The 20,271-nt window shown below is 40.7% G+C and overlaps 1 protein-coding gene across 1 annotated transcript in view; it reads right to left on the reverse strand.

Annotated features, from left to right (window-relative positions):
- Positions 1–207: 207 nt before the first annotated feature.
- KLHL14 (kelch like family member 14) overlaps positions 208–20,271 on the reverse strand; it is a 112,281-nt gene continuing 92,217 nt past the window's right edge. Inside the window, exons 4-8 of the mRNA XM_004702939.3 lie at positions 13,883–13,961; positions 6,543–6,733; positions 6,304–6,462; positions 3,631–3,788; positions 208–2,278 (exon numbers count right to left, since the gene is read on the reverse strand). Of these exons, the coding sequence (XP_004702996.1) occupies positions 2,138–2,278; positions 3,631–3,788; positions 6,304–6,462; positions 6,543–6,733; positions 13,883–13,961 (728 nt within the window). The 3' untranslated portion in view covers positions 208–2,137. The remainder of the gene's footprint in view (positions 2,279–3,630; positions 3,789–6,303; positions 6,463–6,542; positions 6,734–13,882; positions 13,962–20,271) is intronic.

The raw sequence follows: 20,271 nt of genomic DNA on the forward strand, positions 1-20,271 counted from the left end.
TTCAACTCACAACACTATCCCAGAAGTACTCCATAAATTTCAGCATTGTCCATACTATATACATTCATATATTGCTCTGAAGCAAAAGAAACTCGCAAAGCATCTCTGAAGAATACAAATATTTAGGCATCTACGTACTACAGACCTGCAAAGAATTCAATGTAGAGAGTTATACATCTACTGTATAAGTAGGAATAGGAGAGACAGTTGAATTCGTACATAAAGTTTTTATTTAAAGTTTTCCCTTTCCAAGCAAGCTCAATTTACACATTCTAATACTGTACAAAACTTACATTCTGTGATTCATTAACTCACTTTTCACTTTCGTATGGTTGTGTCTTTCTGAAAAACTATAAGCTTTACTTACAGTTTTCATAAACGCTTTGATTTATTTTTTGCTTAAAAAAAGGAGAAAAACCAGTCAAAGGAAAGCAACTATTCTTATATAATCCGTGGATTTCAGAAAAAAAATGGTGACAGCTGATATTATTAAAGATTCCAGACAGACCTTGTTCTTTTCATGAAATCAGCTAGGGTTTCCCCACAGAGCACTGTAACTTTTCTCTCTAGATATTCAGGTGCTTTAAAGGAAAAAGAAATGAAAGTTGATTGCACTGCATATATATATTTATATATGTATATATTTTACAGCAGATCCTTTGGATCTGAACATACAAATAAATACAAAAACAAGGAAGATTGCACTTTACTGTAGAAACGGCATTGGATTCCAGTATCCCACTCCATCTTGACATGCTCCCCAATGAAAGCTTACCCCAAAGTTATAAAATCTGTGGCTTTCCCAAATTTTACTTTGAATGTCACATTTGCTGAGGGATTTGCCAATATCTCTGCATGACTGCAAAAAAATTATATATATATATCTCGATGTTATGCTTTTACTTGCTCTTAACTGCTATTGTTTAAGTTCTTAGGAGCTTGGAAATGAAATATATGTTTCTGTCAGATTTGTCTCACATTCTCCTACCCTTCTGCTCCAAATCCCTCATGGTCCTAAAGACAGTGAAGCAATAGGTCACTTCACTGGATTCAGCGTTGCTGGTGCTAGTAAGGGAAATAGGATGAGGTGGAGGAGTGTTGAGGGCAAGTCTTGCGCTTTTCCTGAGGATTTTTTTAGGTGATGTTATATTACGCTTTTTAGAGACAGGGCGCCAACTCAGATTGTACTTCAAAGAAACTACTCATTCTTTGATCGTTAACTTTTGGAAAGCAATTATTCTCAGTTTTTATAATGGTTCATTAAGTGTGGGTCAGATGTATGTTAACCACCAGAACCTTGTCAAAATTGCATAACTCAATTTATCAGTCAAGTAACCAGTGAGTTTACAACTTAAATACTATAAAAAATGAGGAAGCATAAGCCTCTATGAACTTAATAATAACATTTTGTTTTAATCTTTCAGTTAAGATCGAAGACACAAAAATTATGACTCAGGTTAGCCTAGAACCCATAGGGCGGAAAGTGGTTGCTACAAAAGACAACATTTTTGTCTTCTTTGATCCCATGAGGTGCTGTAAGGGCAGAAAGTCTATAAAACGGAGTTGTATGGAAACAAAAAAGCTCCTCTTGAATCCTATACAATTTCCTAGAACTGTGTTGCTTATAGAGTCTGTGAAGTAGGCAAAGGTTAAGAATACAGAATCAAGTGGCAATTCCGGGAAAGCTGGGTACATCTTTAAGTGGGTCAAATTTTGAATCATTCATGAACACAATATCCCCAAGACGTCAACATAGATCACATGCAGGTAGACTACAATGCACAATACTGATCTCAGGTTTCTCTGGGGGAAGTCTTCAGTATTTTATCTTTCTCCTTTTGAAAGTCAAAATCCACATGAGCAGTGTTTTTTTCTTCTTCTGGTTTTTGTAACGCTGGGACAAGTTAAAACCAGTCTGCAATGGACGAGTCTGTCACCACGGGAAGTTCGGTGTGATCTGAGTTCCAGACACAGTATCTGCTTAAGACCAGGTCCCTCTCATCGGTGGCTATTTTAGAAATCATTCGTCAGAAACCAAGGGTGGGTTTCGGCAGTTGCAGAGTTTTAATTATGATGATGATGTCTTGTGTCATTGCTTCCCAAAATATGATCCAGTTCATGACAGCAGTTCCTGGTGTTATTTGTTGTATGGGACACAGGCAGGCAGAATAACTGTTGCACAGGCTGGGCCTGCGAGCGGTTCTGCCACATCTCCTTCGAGTTCTGTCCAGGTCCCTTTCTCTGGACAATAGCATATCGTGGATGACTTGTAGGCCCCCTGCAAAGGCAAAGCAGGGAGCAATTAGAGAAGGGAGCGCGGAGAAATACAACGGCAGCATTATGCATCACCTTTACACTAGAATGGAGATGCCTTCTCGGCTCTTGCTGGAAAATTCTAAATGAAAGCCAGGGAGATTAGCTGTTTCACTCCAAGGAACAATTTGAAAGTCACAAGATTTAAAAAATCTTTCTGTGCTTTACTAGTAACAAAAGTTAAGTGCTGAGGAAAGCCTAGATGCTCAGTAAATCCTTCAAAATAATTGATCAAAAGTCAAAATTATTCCCCTCGTCCAAGTTAGAGAAAAAAAAATTCACCTTCAAATCTTCAAGTAATTGAAGTAAACTATTTCTGATTGTAACTTTCCTTCTCCATTTTATTTTGAATTGGGGCTGGGAAGGATTTTCTTGAAATAATACTAAGCCTTTCAAGTCAAATAATGTACCGTATGGAATTTGCTTTGAGCTTCATTATTAAAAAAAAATTAAAGGGGAACTAGATGAAGTGAGTACGGCCAATTATTAATTGATGTTAAAGCTAGATGGGGGACTACAGGAGAATCTGTGTAGTCTCAATTTCTTTATATGCTTTAAGATTTTCTGATCAAATGGAAAAAGCAGTGGCAAATTACACATTCTAAATAGAATTCATGGACACAGAACAATTAATTTCTATTTCTTATCCCTCACTGCTCAGAAACTATTTATATTCTCCTATTCAAACAAATCCAACAGAATGCTTACTGAAGTCACTTCAGTTTGACTTATAGTTGGAAAATCAGAATTAAAAAAGAATAAGGATTGGCACCAACCAGCCACCTAGGTGTGCTGTGTTACAGCTGAATTTCCAGCAAGTTAGCTCTGGGCAAAGCAGCGGATTCTATTTCATCAGCTAAAGCAACGTACTGCTTACAAATTAGCATGATCTTCTACACAAAAAAAGTCTCTGAAGTCCTCTTCAAAATGAACTACAATTTAGCTTAACTAGTAAAAAAAAAGGTTGTTTGCTTGTTTGTTTTGCCTGGAACATTATATGCTTTGAAAAACTATCTATACGGGATCAAATTGACCACAGCAACTCAAACGACTAGATGGGAACCTTAGAGAGCAGCGAGTTTCTGTTAATGATACAGGAACAGTTCAGAAAAAGAGGGTGGGAATGTAATCAAGAAATGTGATCCATATCACTAACGGGTAGAGATTACTGAATTGGTGTATGCTTTGCTGTGGACATACTCTCGACAACAAAATGAAACCAAAGGGAGAAAGATGTGGGCAGCAAACCCATTTGGAGGGAAACAGAAGAAGCATGCCCCAAACAGCAGCAGGGTGATGGAAATGACGGGCACGGACCATGCTCCAGCTGTAGCCACCAACGAGGTAAATGCTGTCGTCCAGCACCGCACAGCCAGGCCCGCTCCGGCCCTCCAAAATCGGGGTCTGAAGAATGTTCCACTGGTCACCCTTGGGGTCATAGCATTCCACAAGCATGACGTCAAGGTGGGAGAAACCTAGGGAGTATATAACAAAATATATCAGGGTCCGAATTCAAGGCTAGAGTGTCTTAAAAAAAACAAAAGTTTAGAATCAATGGTACATAATTGTGCACTTGAAGAATCACAACTGTATAAATTCCAAAATGATATTGAAGACCTACCAGAAAGCTCGAGCGCTTTGCATTAATTCAAAGCAAGGATGACTAGCTACATATTATTCATAAAGCTGATGTTGAGCTGGCTCCAATTCATTGTGACCCTACGCACAGCAGGAAGAACCGAAGCAAACACTGCCTTGTGCTGCACCGTTCTCAGCGTCCTTGCTAGGCTGGCTGACGCCCACTCTTTCAGCCCTGTGTCCCTCTGCCTCATTGAGGGTCTGCCTCCTGTTTGCTAACCCTCTTTTATCAAGTCTGATGCCGTTCTCTAGGGACTAGTCCCTCTCAAAAGCACGTCTGAAGTCCACGAGACGAAGTCTTACCAATCTCACTTCTAAGTAGCATCTGGCTGTACTTCCAGAGCAGCTTTGTGCTTTCTTCTGGTCAGCCTCCAACACCTGCTCTTCACCGCCCCAAACACACTGCCGTCAAGTGTGTCCTTCATCACAGTGACCTTCTAGGACAGGGTAGAACTGCCCCTGTGAGTTTCTGAGATTGTCATGATTTATAGGAGGAAAAAAACCCATCTTTCTCCTGAGGAACGTCTGGTGGTTTTGCTACCTTGCAGACAGGAGCCCAATGTGTAACCACTATGCCAACACCACCACGCTTCTGCATTCTTCTGGAAGTTCTTGACATTCAATATTTTTCTCCAACAAAGGCATCACGTGTTCTTCCATCTTGCTTATTCATTGTCCAGCTTTTTCATTCACAGAAGGTGATTAAAAAAATCCAGGGTTCGGGTCAAACACGCACATTAGGTTGTGTGCATGTTAGCTATGGGGCATGCCATTTGTAAAACATGCAGCAGTAAGTAAGTACGTTACTGGGATTTAAAACAGGCTTAGTGCTAAGTCCGTACCATTTTCTCTGCAGCATGATATCAGCCAAATCTATGCTAATTTTGATTTGTGTGTCCTATTTCTTCTTCAAGTAGTCTTTAGCCAAGCTTTCCTGTCCAATTATAATATTAAATGTGAAAAGTTATCTAGAATATTTAGGCAATATGTTGTGCCAAAAAAAAAAGAAGGTAGAAATCATGTTAATGTACAAGGGTGCAAACTTGATTTAAAAAACAACAACAATGTAAGAAGGCACAAGAATGTCCTAGGGGTTGGAATCCAGGGGCACTGGGCCGAGAGCCAGAAGAAAAGAGGAGGAGCAGCAGCAGTGACGAGAATCAGAGTCAGCCGGGTCAACTGACCTTGTCGTTAGTTGTCCTCGAGTTGATTCTAACGCATGGTGACCTCATGTATTCAGAACAGGGTTTTCAAGATCTGTCTTCTGAAGCATTCCCGGATGGTTCTAAACTGCCCATCTGTTGGCTTTAGTCTAGTGCTTAACCTATTTGCACCATGCAGGGGCCACATGCCTAGACTAGGGTATTGGCATGCCTGTTAGAAGAGTCAGGATATATGTATTTGGAAATACGGACAGTGACATACATTCTCTCTTATCTTTACTAAGTATAGGGGTAGTATGCACTAAGAAATGTAAGAAAAATGCATGGTATCTAACCCATTTTAAAAGATGGGTGTATTATCTCAGAATCAATGCAAGGATGGGCCCAGCCTGCCATAGGGAAACAGCCTGTTTCCCATCTAAGTCCCCAAGGCCACGGGAGGCAGAGCCAGAGGGACCTTTCAAGAGACCTACTTTCTTCGTTTTCAAATGTGGAAACTGAAGACCAAGCAGTGTCACAGATCTTGCTCCTTCCCTGTCAAATTCATGTCATGGACATACACATTGCCACTACAAAAGTTGTAGTAATTTGTATGCACAGGGAAGTGAAGGAGCTAAAACACGGCTCTAACGCATGATGCACTATGTTAGCTTTGTTTGAAAAATGTCAAATAGAAGGAATTTAAGAATCATGGATGATTTGATATTTACGTTTAAAAGAAATAATTCTAAAATCAGACAGAATGTTCTATGAACTGTTTCAGAAACAAACCACATATACCCATCTTTGCGTGGCCATGATTAAAGTTCTTTATGATTGCGCTAAAAATTTTTTTTTTTCTGAGAAAAAAAACAACCATTACTATGACTGGTGATAAGGGGTAATTTATTTCTCTGAATTCATTGTTACGACAAATTGTTTGTGCTTTTCAGTTATTAATGCTCCCTTTCCCCCCTTTCCTGTAGGCTTCATTATTCATATTTTTAATGTGTATGGAAACTTAAAAATAATCCCATCTGCAGAAAAGCCAAAATAAATGCTTGCTCAAGGGTGCTGCTAATTTACATAGTGTCGATTTCAGTTGGTCAACATACTTTTTTGACTCGGTTAATGATGATTATCTAACAAGAACCCCCCTTAGCAAGAGGCATGACATGCAAACATGATTGAGATTAAAAAAGAAGAAGACCTTTCAAATGATTCCCCCCGATCGCATACAAGCGATCATTCATTACAGCCAACGTGTGGATTGCGCGCTTTGTGTTCATATCTTGTTTTCGCGCCCAGACATCCATTACAGGGTCATAGCAGTATAGCCACGGGACATATTCTCCATTGTGAACACCCCCTGTGAAGCGAACATATACACACAAGTCAAGTGAGGGCCTTGGCATTGAACTTGAAACAGAAAATGGAAGAATGACTTGCCTGAAATGTATATTTTCCCATTGTGCACTGCCCCCGCATGAGCTGCTAGAGGCTGTGGTAACGAGGACACATAACGCCATTCATTGGTTTCTAGGTTATAGCACTCCACACTGGACAAGTAGCCACTTTCATTCCTTCCACCAATAACATATAGATGTTTGTCCAACCGACATGCATAGAAACTGGCTCTCCTACAATGGAAACAACCCACAGTAAATCACAAAGGAACTGTGAAATTAAGGGCCACTCAGTGAATCAGGAAAAGGAGGTGCACTGTGCTTTCTAAGGGCTGCAAACTTTTAGAATCTAGACCTTGCTGATCTGAGACCCTATGTAGTAATTATAGGTATTGTCCCTTATGGCTAACCCTTTAGAAATTAAAGTTAATAAGAAAGAGGAAACACATCAACTCTATGTTTATTTCTTTTTCTTCTCCCCTTTGCTTTTCAGACACTGTTAGTGTTCATTAATGTTTGGGATATTTGGTACCTTGTAGGGATAGTGCAGCTCAGTAAGACAAAGTGAAAAATGAGGTAGATAATGTAACAATAATAAATTATCTTGACATTCACTTTCTTTATGGTCCTTCAAGGGTCATTGTTCCCAATTTATAAGAGAACTACATCATCAAAATTTTCCTTTAATGATAATTTTTTCCCTTTTTTCGCCCCCAGTCCTACTGCAAATAGAACAACTTTTGTAAATTGCACATAATGTTAAAATTTTGCTCTGGTATGACCAATTATATGGATTCCACTTAAGCAGCTTTCTGTGCTGATTCTTATAAGGCCGTAGGGTACTTTTTGAATCCACTGTCATGGCAGCCTATGGGTTTGGGTCTCCCTCCAAAGGTAATGACGTGAGCTGTGTGCACAGAGGGGAGAAAGGGGACCTCCAATCGAGACGTGCCACCTTCTGGACCTGGAGAAAGGTGTCAGTCGGAGAAAGAGAAAGGAGTGATGTGAAAGTTATTTTAAAGGAACATGTACAACATGATAGGTAATTTTAATATATAGGGGCTTAGGGAGAAGAAAATTCAGAGAGCACTCAATGTTTTTGGAGTTGGATAATGATCGTAGATTCAAAATGTTCATGGAAAAAGGAATTAAAATGAAATTATGGATGTCTCCTCATAACTTTAAGTCCATCCTTGATCTTTTGCATTGCTTTTGAATTGCTACTAAAATAATACATTTCACAAAGTTCACACGTGGCTCAACAGGGAATAAGTATAATATAATTAGATGCAAAGTTCCTTAGAGAATACAATTCAGGTTTGCTTAGTTAACAGTTTCCAAACATTGGCAACAAAGACTCTTGTGTAATGTCAATAGCAAAAAGAGGTATTCCAGATGTTTTTAGAAGATAACCTTTATGGGTGTCCCAATGAACATGTTTGCCTCTGCAGGCTGATTGCCTGGTTACTCTATTTTCTAGGCATGTAGCCTCTGACATGCTACTTAACCCCTCTCAGCCTGAGGGTGCTCATCTGTAACGTGGGGATGATGTAGCTAGCCTCATCACAGGGTTACTTGTGCATCCGTATGTGGGGTGTGTGTCACAGTGTCCAGCATTTTGTTAATACTCATGAAAGAACAAAGATGTTTGTATGCAAACTTTTTCTAATAACATTTAGGTGATGGCTAAATCCTTTAGGCTTTTCTTTTTAGATAATTTATGGTGATAAAGAGTTTTTGTTATAGATGGTGATTTTTTTTCCTGTTAGCCCAAGGATTTTAGCCATATTGATAAACATGTTTTTCCATGATTTAACCATGTTTATCAACATGTTTACTGTGTTCTAGATTTCCTTGAGGTTTTTTAAAGAAATAGCTGTTCCGAAAAAATCTGGAAGGGAAAGAAAATGGGAATAAAATAGAAAGGAGAATAAAGAGCCAGTGAGTCAGATTTCATCGTGTTAGCTTTCAACCTGGCCCTTGATTTCTGAAGGACCCACAAATTTGTAGTGGAAGGTATCTTTTAAAATGAAAATAGATGATAAATATCATGTGCTCACGCAGATGCACACTGTAGAAGGTGGACAGAGTTCCAAAGTTTTCAATCATATTGCCAAAAGGATCTATGACTGAAACATTTGGGGGATTCTTGTCATATAGAAATTTTAAAAAGAAGCTAATTTAAAGAAAAGTACTAGGTTTGAAAATTGTTGCCAAATTAAGTAAATACAAACAGACCGTTGGATTCTTCCGCTTCTCTAACCATATTTCATTTGCTTTCTCACAGAGCACAGTTGTATGGGGGTTGGGAGCCCTCAAGCAGGTTACGTCTCAGAGAAAATCTATGAACCATAGAATTAAACACTCCGGCCCCATGCCATGGTCACAGTCCTTGCTGTGTTTGAGCCCATGTGCCCGTGCACTTCACTGAGAGTCGTCCTGTTTTTCTCGGACTCTCTGCTTTACTGAACACGCTGTCCTTCTTCAGGTATTGGTCCATCCTGATGACGTCTAAAATAAGTGAGACAAAGTCTCCCCATTCTCTCTTCTAAGGAGCATTCTGGCTGTACTTCTTCCAACACAGACTCGTTGGTTCTGGCAGTCCATGTGTACTTACAGTCTTCATTGAAACCATAATTAAAGGATGTCAATTCTTCTTAGGTCCTCCTTATTCACTGTCAGATTTTACATGCACACGAAGTGAGTGAAAATAACATGACTTAGGCAGGCTGCCCCAAGTCCTCAGTGATACATTTGCTTATCAGCGATCTGGGCAGCAGCATGGCCCAGTGTAATACATTTTACTTCTTGATGGCTATTTCCATGAACGTTGTTTATGGATCCAAGTAACATGAAATGCTTGACAACTTCAATTTTTTTGTCCTTTATCATGAAGTTGCATGTGAGGCTGCAAGTCCAGTTGTGAAGCCTTTCCCCCCTTTACATTGTGATGTCATCCGTACTGAAGGCTGCCATGTTTGGTCTTTGTCAATAGGTTCTGGATGTCCTTGCCGTTAGGAAGCAAGCTTCTGTCGTCTTCCCATTGCGTTTTGTTCATCTGTCTTCCCCCAATTCTGAAGCCATGCTCTTCAAAAAGCTCAGCTGCTCAGATGATGTGCTCAGCATACAGCTTGAAGATGAGAATCCCCATTCTTTGCAGTGCCTTATGATCCATACAATGGAATGCCTTTGCATAGTCCATCAAACACAGGCAAACCTCTTTCTGGTGTTTTTTGCTTCCAGGTAAGATCCACTTGACATCAACAGTAATCTCCTGTTCCACATCCTCTTCTGAATCTGGCTTAAATCTCTGCCTGTGTACTGCATTCCCTATCTGTGCACTGCTATTTCAGTTTCTGAATTATCCTAACCAAAATCTTTCTTGTGTGTGATATTAATGATATACTTGGACAATGTCCCATACAGTTGGAGCACCTTTCTTTGGGGTGGGCACAAATATGAATCTTTCAGTTGGCTTGCCAAGTAGCTATTGCTCAAATTTCTTGAAACAGATGTATGTGTGCTTTTTAATTGCATGTCTCGTTTGTTGAAATGTCTCAATTGTTATTCTATAAATTCTGGAGCTTTGCTGTTGCCAATGTCTTTAGCACAGCGTGGACTTCCTCCTTCCAGACCATCACGTTTTGATCATATGCTACCTTGTGAAATGGTTAACACGGGCCAATCCTTTTTGGTATACTGACTGTAGTAGGTCAACGTTCTGTTTGTTACCAGTATCTTTATGTTCTCAGTGCAAATGTGTCATTGAAAACACTGACAGATATCTAATACAGTCTGCTCTAATGTAGCATATAGGTGCTAAACTAATAATCTAGGAGAGAAAGTGTCTGTTAGTCATGCCAAGTATAAAAGCCCTCTGCTTAATTAGGCTTAAGTTGTGACGAACTAGGGAGTGGTCTCTGTTTGGTAGGGGGACTGCTTTTCAGTTTTCTCACTTTTCCTATTGGGCTCCTTCCCCACCGTGACCCTGAGTCAGAACTTGCTCTTCACAGCCCACGCATTCTTAATTTGATGTTCTGTGTGTACTCCTAGCTTTATCCACACAGTGTCACTGTTAGGATCTAAATGGAAAAAAAAATCAGTAGGTTTCATTCCCTGACTTAACGTGCACGTCTATGTAGATATTCCAATAGAGGATGTTTTGAGCCTCTGACTTATTCCCTTGTGTGTTCAAAGGATTCATGACATGCATTATAGGAACACTGGATAGTTAATGGTCTGTCAGCAGCTATGAACATTTGCTTGAGGGTAAAATTTTCCCATGCCAGTTCACTCTTGGGCCTGGTCCCTGGCCTTCTTACCCACCAGCCTCCCACGAAGAGCTCACCTTGTGTAGGCCTTTTATGTACTTTTGGAAAAGTTGAAGATTTTTAAAGATACTCATGGAATTACACTATTTGTATGGAAACCTCAGCTTTCCTCACCCCACTCCAAGTCAGAGGCAATATTCTGATACAAAAACTTAGAAATACCGTGAACGATAACTCCTGGAAACATACTGAAAACTCTGCTTCATGTATAAACCCGACTGAGCCGTTGGGTGGTTGGTTTATGCGCTGAGGTCAAGTTCCTATGGCCATTTCTCAGTTCAAGATTGAGTGACCGCCACCTTCTCTCCGCTCGCGTTTTTTACCTTCCATCACTTGATTAACGCTGTGATGACTACTCAGGCCAACAACGGACTTCTCACACAGAATCCTGCCTCTCATTGTTACTTGTAAGACAGCTATAGACGTAAAGTATTTAAATTAGGACAACTCTTAGATGTATTTGCTTCTAATGTTTCACGCACTCGAGAAAGAGGAAAGAGGCTCTCATGCTGTCGATAGTGTCCAGGCTTACCTCTGCCCCTCTGTGGGGGACCCTCTGGTGAGTAACGTCCGCCTCTAGTGAGGGAGAACTGTAAATGCACCAGCCCATTCGTATGGATCTCACCTTTCATGTTAGCCTTCTCCCTATTTTAGAGTCAGATCTTAAATTGGGGACCAACATGATTCACCATCGTTACTTTTGCTTTTTGGTTTAATTAGGAAAATCCGTAGCCAGCAAGTAAGCAATTCCTGAGCGGACCCCTGGGTTTGGTACCTTGAGAGACCACTTGGCCGTTCTTTTCTGAACTGGGAGGGTTTCCTGTCCCTTTCTTATGGCCCTTGGGGAGCTCCCACTAGGCAAATATTCTCGGAATCGGTTCAGACAGCTCTCTGTAAGGTACCTTGAACTTGCTTCTATGATTCCCAATAGGTTGGGTGAGTTCTTAGTATTTGTTTCAACTGCTCAGTATTTTGGTATCTGCAAAGGGGGTAGGCGTGGAACTCCTGGCGAGTTTGATTCATGCATTACACAGTGCAAACATCAGCTCAATTAAATGTTCTGAGAAACTTCTCGGAAGGGCTTCTTGTACTTTAGGGTTTTTTTTTCCCTCTCTAATTTTCAACCCACCAATCAATCCACCCCGAGAACGGATCTTCCATGGTATTTTGAATGGCGGCCTCGCAATGACAGCAGCGTCTGGACCGCTGCCTGGGTCAACCAACCCAGAGGAGATCCCCAGCGCGAAGATGGAGTGGCCTTTGTGAGATCTGCCTTTCCCCACTCAGCTCTGGAAGGAGCTCTTTATTTGGTCTATCGAGTTGATTGTTCTAAATTTAAAAAAAACCCTTCTTTTACTAGGGACCTGACATGATATACCATAATGACTTCAAAAGAAACGCGAAACACTCCATCCTGTCAACGGTGGCGGCCGGGCGCCGACAGACCATGGCAGGTCTTTTCATCAGGTCAATGAACTGCTTACCAAGTGTCTGAGTAGGACCCTGCCATGATGGGCCGTAGTGCCTCAGAGGAAGTCACTAGAGACTATCAAGTAAACAATACCAATTTTTAAAAAAATTACTAATTAGGTTTTGCAGCAATACTTCCCATCCTTAGGGGCTCTACAGTGAGATAATTGACCGCGACGTGAGTTATGCCTCCCAAGCCGAAGGCGGGAAGGTTAATTATCATGGCGTACAGCCCGCAGCAATGGGGACCATTGTGATGAGATTCTGGCATTCCAAACATATTATTGATATTTCTTTTATTCAAGAATTCTTAAAATAAAACTTTTTTCCGGGTTATTTTAATGAAAGGGCAACGTGATGGAGCTGCAAAGACAGCCTCCTGGAAATGGCCTTTCAAAGAGAGAGACCGGAAGAAGACATCAGGGGCTTCCGCTTCACTGGGAAGCTTGTCAGGATGTTAATTGATTTCAAATCTTTTCTTGGGGTACGTTTGCATTACACATTCACATACACGTGTTTGTGATGTTTGTAGCATATCTTGTCTTTTCTGTTCAGTGTTTAGCTCCTAGTCTCCTCAAAGAGGATTTTAATATATTTATCTGCAATACAAAGTTAAATATTACATTTCTTTATAGCATACATTCACACCAACTATGCTATATAGTAATGCACATTTTGGAATGAATCGTATCATCTGGGATTTTTCTTTTGCCTTTCAACTTGTGATTAAGGATTTAATTTAATACTCGTGTAATCTAGTTGAAGTTTAAAAAATGTGGATGTTAAGGTTAGGGGTCATAATAAAAATATTGAAGAGGAGTTCTGTGTGTTCCTCTTAAATGAATCCCTTGGGAAGAAGATGTAGGTTGCAGGTTCACGTCACTGTACTGAACATTTGTTCACGGGGATAGAAATAGAGAATATTTAACAAGGATCAAAGTTTCAGATTTTAGTATGTACACACGCGATGTTGGCGGATGTTTAGGTAACAGCCAGGAGAGACAAGATATACTCTGGCAGTAGCCATCGTGTCCTTTTGTAGCTAGAAGACTGATTGGATATAAACACTGTGTATGTGAATGAAATGACATTTTCAAAAGAATTCAAAACCCAAAAGACTAAAAGACCAATTCTTGAATGTCTGTTAGAAAGACGTTGTGGCGAGGCAAATTCAACAGTTTGAGTGAGTGAGACTCGAGATATTTGTTACTGAAATATCTACATTTAAATGTATATCCTTGTGAGAATGGGGTTAGTATTTAAATGTCAGTATTTATATTATCATCTAGAAAAGAGGGACAGACACGGGTCTTTTAGCTCTGCTTACAAACCAGGACAATGTTGTCAAAGAGAAGTCCCTCCCTTTGTTCCAATATCAGGACAAATCATTGAGTTATTTGACTAGTTTTCTCCACGGAGCTAATAAGGGAGTTAATCTAAATTGAGCAGACAAAACTGCATATTTTGCCTCATATGTCTTCATTGATTCTGCCTAGCGCCGCAGACCAGGGAAAACCATTCAGCACCCATGCTTCCTTTAAAGGCGCCACAAATTTTTCAGGCACAATAATTAAACACTTACCTTTCTTGCATCGGTGGAAGCTGAATCCAGCTGTTAAATCGGGGATCGTATCGACTGACAAAATTTGTGCTGTGTTTGCCTGTAAAAATATATTTGACACACTTAAAGCTTAGATAATTTTGTTGTTTTGCATACTTCATATTCTTCTCTGCTCTTGGATCTAGTTCACAAACAAAAGGACTAAGTCCGAAAAAGAATACCTAGGCTACCTCAAATATTTCTTATTCTCTCTCTCTTCATCCCATCTTTTGTCTTCAAAATAAGTGGTCAGAAAAATAAATCAGCCATAAAATAAAAGGAAGCGTATTTACCAAACTAGTTTTACCACAGTGTCAGGGAAAAGATTTCTGGGTTATGGTGTTTTGTATGTTTCAAAAACATGAGTGTTTGTCTACAAATGATCAATTCCAGGGGCTATTGTGTGCCATTTTCTAGTTAGAATCTTTTATTAATGATCCAGGCACCCCAACAGCATTATTATCTTCTTATAGAAACAATAGTGGTCGCTACAATCAGAAGCCGAGTTAGGAAATGAGTCTGATTTTATGCATGCCATGTAAATCCTGGGTGTAGTGGGTAGTCGACGAAACATGATTGCCAAGACGTATCACAAGTACATTTGCTGAAATGGGAAATATGAGTCCTTGGAACTGGTTAACCAACTTATCTTCTTTGAGCCTAACAAGTACAATAATGCCTCCTAGGTATTAGAAGGAAGCTTATTTTACATACAGAATGACATCAAAGCAAGAAATAGAAGCAAATGTGTGTACTACATTTTGCACGCAGTACCTGAGATGGCAATTATCTAAAGAACCTCTAAAAAAAAATCTGGTTTTGTTCATACACATATAATTAAACATTGACATATAATCCCTTACCACAGGGTGAGCCTATATAGTTGTGTCTTTATGTGCTCACACAGGTGGGTATAGGCAACACACTTATTAATTTCACAAATATAGATTGAGAACCAACTTTTTGAGGGGGTACCCCAAAAAACTCGGATTGTTTTCAAAGCTATGTATTTAAATTTTTTTACAAAACAACCTTATCACCTTAAAAGTACTCTCCATTACTTAATACATTTGTCAAATCTGCAATTCCATTCTTGGAAACATTTTCCCCCAGCTCTTCTACATTGTCCAATCGCTGTCCTTTCATGTCCCTCTTCATTTGATGAAACAAAAATAAGTCTCACAGAAGTTTCAGCAAGCAAAGTCAGGTGAGTAAGGTGTGTGGAACAAGAGAGGCATACTGTTTTTTTGCAAAAAAAACAACTGGTGCACTGAGATGGCTGCATGAGCAGGTGCCTTGTAATGGTGGAAAAACCTGCTGCCTCTGACACAAATCAGGCTTTTTTTTGGTCCCACGCCATTATGCAATCTTTTCAGAATCTCTAAACAGAAAGCTTAGAGAACAGTCTGACCTGGTGGAACAACTCCAAAGGCACTATCCCCCTCACATCAGCCAAACAAATGCGTATTGTCTTGATCTTTGATTTCACTTGATGAGCTTTTGTGGGGGCAAGATGAGATGGCATCTTCCACTGGCTTGATTGATGTTTGCTTTCGGGGTCATAAGAATAGCACCATGTATCTTCACCAGTAATGACCTTGGGGTGGGGGAGGAATCTGGCTGGCTTCGGAGCTGTTCTTTCAAAGCATGGCATATTTCCACTTGAGGTTCTTTTTCATGGTCAGTCAGAACCCGAGGCACGAATTCTGCAGTGGCCCTTCTCATTCCCAAATCTTCCATTAAAATTCACTGAATCAAGGTCAAAGATGGTCCAGATCACTTCCCTATCTCTGCAATGGTCCACTCAGTCTTTGAGCACAAGTACCTGAATTTTGTCAACAGTTTTGTCTGTTTGGGAAGTTAATTGACATCCAGAATGAGGTTTGTCATCAATTGACATTTCACCTTTTTTGAAAAGAGAAAACCACTCGTACACTTGAGTTTTTCCCAGAGCGCTGTCCTTGTAAGCTGTGTTCAACATCACAACAATTTATGTGGCGTTTTTCCTCAGCAGGAAACAAAATTTCATAGCCACCTGCTGTCCTCTTAAATCAGTCATCAGAATAAATGAGGTTCAAGGGAAACTGCTTTTACGAAAAAATTCACTGTGACCAGAGAGAACCTTCCCAGGCAATGCCACTGGGTGCACTAACTCAGAGGGTGTTGGTGGATGCTAGCCTAGCAGGAAAAATACATACTGGGAAAGCTCTGCCCAGTGGAGCTCTTTTCATGGGTACCCCCTCATATGTTTGATATGTTCTAGGCTCTGGAAAGACAAGAATTTTGTAAATGAATAAACAGATAAATAATGCAATATTAATTAGAGACAAATATTTTAAAGAGAAACAAGGTAGGGGTGGTGGGAGGAGAGAACAATTTAAAGAGGATGGTCACCCTCTCATTGATGGGTCTTCTACAATTCATACAAATACCTGAGAATGAGCAAGTGGGACAGCGGGTATAAAATCCAGGGTCTGGTGATGAGTTAGGCATGTTCAAGAGGAGCAAGAAAACTGGGGCCACCAGGACAGAGATCAGAGAGGTTTGAAGGACAGAACACAAAGTTGTTGAAGACTGATGCAGAGTCTTGCATTTTGTTATTTAAAAAAATAGGAAACTACTGAAGTGTCTTGGTAAATGAGGAATAAGTTCTAATTTATTTCTTTAAAAGACCACTCTTGCTGCTGTGCAGGAGAATGGTCAGGAAATTATTGCAATAGTCAAGGCAAGAAATGAAGGTGGTTTGAATGTAGGCAGAAGTGATAACAGAGTCAGGTTTGATATCTATTGTCCAGGCCTTTCAGAACTCACTGCCAGATTAGAACTACCTCTGTAGGTTTCTGAGACTGTAACTCTCTTCACAGGAGGAAAAACCTCCTCTTTCTCCTGTGGTTTTTGAATGGCTGACTCGGTGGTGTGCAGCCCTACACATAACCCATAGTGCTGTGGGCATAGACAATGAAACTCCCTGATAGACTGAATATTTGTATGATGAAAAAGTGAGTAGTTAAGGATGGCTTCTTGTTTTTAGACCAAGTAACTGAATTGGAGATCACAGGTCTAAGTTGGGAGGACTGGGTTGAGGGCAAGGGAGAGCTATCCGGAGTTCTGTTTTGGATGGAACCCTGCGAGTCCAATAGGTCTTAAATTGCTAGCGTCTGGTAGGTCATAGGTTAAATGATCCCCAAACTGGTACTTTCGGAGTCTTTAGCCCAGAATTTTACTTAAAACAATAGGTTGGATGAGACCATATAGGAGGAGCGTATGGAAGGAGAAGGTCCTGAGTCCAAAGTGAACTCTTGGGAAGGAGAGGGAAGACAGGAAAGAGAGCGCAGAGTTGGGAGAAAAACTGGAAGAGTGTGGTATCCGAGAAGCCAAGTAAAAATATTTCAAAAGGAAGGGGGTGACCAACTAAGATTCCACTACGGAATCTCGTAACATTGAGGTCATTAGTGGCCTTTCATGTGCTTTTGTCAGTTAACTGGTAGGATGAAAACCCGAGAGAAGACGGACTATTCAGGAGAGACTAAGAGGAGAGTTAGATAAGACTGACTATTCAGGGAAGAAAGGGCCTCAAGGAGATGGCTCGACACCGTGGCTGCAGCAATGGGCTCAAGCACAGGAACAATCGAGAGGCTGGCGCAGGACTGGACAGTCCCTCATTCTGTTGTGTATGAGGTCATTATGGGTCAGAACTGACTCCATGGTACCTGACTACCACAACCAGAGGCGTGAAAGCAAAAGTGAGAGAATGGGCAGTGCCTCTTAGGAACTTGCCTATAAAACGAAGTAGAGTACCGTTGAAGAAAGCATCAACAAAGGAAGATAGTATTTGTTTGCTTGCTTGTTTGTATGTTGAGAAATACTGAAAAGTCCATAAGCAGGCTAAAGAGAATGATGAATAGGCCCTCGATGGATTAAAAATAATAATAAAAATAATAATAAGAGAAGACCTAGTACATAGGGAGTAGGACCAATTACATGGACAGTGATGGAGGTGAAGTGAAACCAGGTGGTAGTAGCCAGATGAAGATCTTATCTTGGATTACTTCTATTCCTATTGGATGAAGGAACCAAGATATATGCTAACCTTGAGAATGGCGGTTTGGGTGAAGGAAGCAGTTAGAGAGACAGAAGGTATGAATTAGCCCTCTTGGTGGGTGGAAGAGTTCAACGACTAAGGAAGTATAATATGGTTGGAGTGTGGCATCATCTATCTATATTCAGGAGCTCATGGGCAGGGAGGAGTGGGACAAAGGTTGGAGATAACCAAGAAAGGCGCTTTTCTAAGCAAGTCCAGTGTGAGTAGCGGTGATTGTTGGCATGTACCATGGATTCTCACCACGGTAAAAGCTGTGACAGAAAGTGAGAAGGTATTGGCATCCATGAGCTAGGGAATGAAACAAGGGAGAAAAGTTGTTGGAGTAGAAGGATTAGAGGGGAAAGTTTAGAAATATTGGAAGCTTTAGTCCATATAAACGATCAAATTTGAGATTTGAGAGATGAGGAACCCATGTGGAAATGGCACCACTTCAGGTCTGACTGTAGGGATGGAAGGGCACTGAACTGGGTGAAGGGAGGTGTGGAAGAACAGAGAGTTAATAATGTGTTGTACGACTTGTGTCATCAGCAAGATTGTAGCAGTTGGTTCAGCTCTAGGCCCCCCTGAGACTACTTTTGGACAGACAGTGGTCAAAGTGCAGAAAGGCAGGCGATGCTCCACATAAAGGGACAGCAGGGGCTGCAATCTGGAGAGTTCCTTTCAAGGATCGGTTTTAAGTGTTCCAGGTGACAGTAAAGAGGAGAAAACCAGCTGTCTCCGATGCTGGCGCATATGAAGCATGTGAGGTTTCTGCGAGAGCAGCTCTCTCACAAAGTTCTCACTGGAAAAGAAGGTGAAGGGACACACGCAGGAGGGGCTTTAAAGGTTGTAGGGCTCTTGTTGATAGGAGACCATGAGTTCCAGGCATCTGAGCGGAAGGCTTGGAAGGTTGGGGATATACAGAAAGGATAAGTGTCCCAGTGGTGAGGATGCCACAGTGGGCTTAAATTGCACAAAAGCAGGATTGAACTAAGTGGAGAATATTGTCTGGAAGGGGCACTTATAAGTGAGTGTCAAGACTTTCCCGCCCCCCAAAAAGTCTAACAATAGAAAGAATATCATCCTTGCCAATCAGATTCCTAGGTTAATTCTCAAAGCATCTGGAAATCAATAGGAATGAAGAAAGTGTAAGAGTATCTCTAGGAAATCTGATTTAGAATTTCTATTTGGAAGAAGACATCTGTCCCCTCTCTGCAATGGGGCAGTACGTGCATCATGTGTGAGCAATGGTGGCAGAAAGTAGCCGTCTTGACTTTTGGTTATAATGACAATGACTTTGGCCCAGAGAGAAGGCTGAGGAGGGACTGGGGTGAGCTGGATGTGAGAGGAGGAAAGAGTTTGAAGAACAAGTGTCACTGGGGTGGGGGAGGGGAAAGGACTGAGCGCTGGGGAGATAAAAAGAAAGGCGTTCTGGAGGTGGCAAAGAAGGTTCAGGGGGATAAGGATCCTCGAAGATGTTAATACGGCAAAGTGACGGAGGTGAAATAAAATGAAGGTCATTTTCCATCCTGTGGCTCCCACTGAGATTCTTCTAGGAGCTTGAGACTACAGATAATATGCAATGAAGCTTTAGCTGACTCTCCATTCCGTCTTCATTTTCTTCCTGACTCTTTCCCCAGCTTCTTCCTTTTCCTTGTAATGCCCCATCCCCAGCCACCATTATTGGCTAACACTTGGCTAATGTGAGAAATGGGACTAGGGGGATGATCTCCAGCCAGTGGACGAAGGGAAGGGTGTGAGAGGGGATGGCAGTCCTTCCTGGGCCTTGTTTTGGGTTCATTCAATCATAAGTGACAAATGATAATTGGGTCTCTTAAGTAGGAGCACTGTCAGGACATATGCACATATATTGGAATACTATAAAGCATTCCTATTGCTAATAACAGGGAGTTAATAACTATAGATGAGATGAAAAATTCAGATTATATTTCCAGTAACTAATATGTTTTCCGATCTCAAATTTTGGTCTTGTAATCAAGATCATCAATAAAAAAATTTTATTTGTGTTTCATGAATATTTATTTTCATCTAAAGTTCCATTTTCATAAGAAATAAAGTTTAACTTTATTTCCTATTCCAAACCCTCACTTCCAAGGGGGAGGAACAATAGAAACATGGGTGAAGGGAGACAGCAGATAGTGTAAGATATGAAAATAATAATTTATAATTTATCAAGGGGTCATGATGGTAGGAGGGTTGGGGAGGGAAGGAATAAAGAGGAGCTGATACCAAGTGCTCAAATAGAAAGAAAATGTTTTGAAAATGATGA

The sequence above is a fragment of the Echinops telfairi genome, unplaced genomic scaffold (assembly GCF_000313985.2).
Source record: "Echinops telfairi isolate 266 unplaced genomic scaffold, ASM31398v2 ScPeMD7_7400;HRSCAF=8409, whole genome shotgun sequence".
NCBI lineage: Eukaryota > Metazoa > Chordata > Mammalia > Afrosoricida > Tenrecidae > Echinops > Echinops telfairi.